General features: G+C 58.6%; 1 protein-coding gene across 1 annotated transcript in view; it reads left to right on the forward strand.

The window, feature by feature from the left end:
- Positions 1 to 251, forward strand: part of LOC102681595 (toll-like receptor Tollo) — a 12140-nt gene that overhangs the window by 1437 nt on the left and 10452 nt on the right. Inside the window, 1 exon segment of the mRNA XM_031510628.1 lies at positions 2 to 250. Within this exon segment, the coding sequence (XP_031366488.1) occupies positions 2 to 250 (249 nt within the window).

Below are 251 nucleotides of genomic sequence, written 5' to 3' on the forward strand. Positions count from 1 at the left end.
GTTCGACCCCTCGCACACGATCGGCCTCACCACCCTCAACCAACTCTTCATGGACGCGAACAAAGTGAGAGCCCTTCACCGTCACGTGTTCGACAATCTGACCGGCCTCCAAGATCTCTCTCTGAGGGGCAACTATCTGACCGAGATCCCGTACGCGGTGCGCGTGCTGCGCTCGTTGAAAACGCTCGACCTCGGGAACAACCACGTGTCCAGAATCGAGAACGACTCGTTCGCCGGTTTGAGCGAGCTGT

This window comes from Apis dorsata, unplaced genomic scaffold (assembly GCF_000469605.1).
Source record: "Apis dorsata unplaced genomic scaffold, Apis dorsata 1.3 scaffold_248, whole genome shotgun sequence".
Lineage (NCBI taxonomy): Eukaryota > Metazoa > Arthropoda > Insecta > Hymenoptera > Apidae > Apis > Apis dorsata.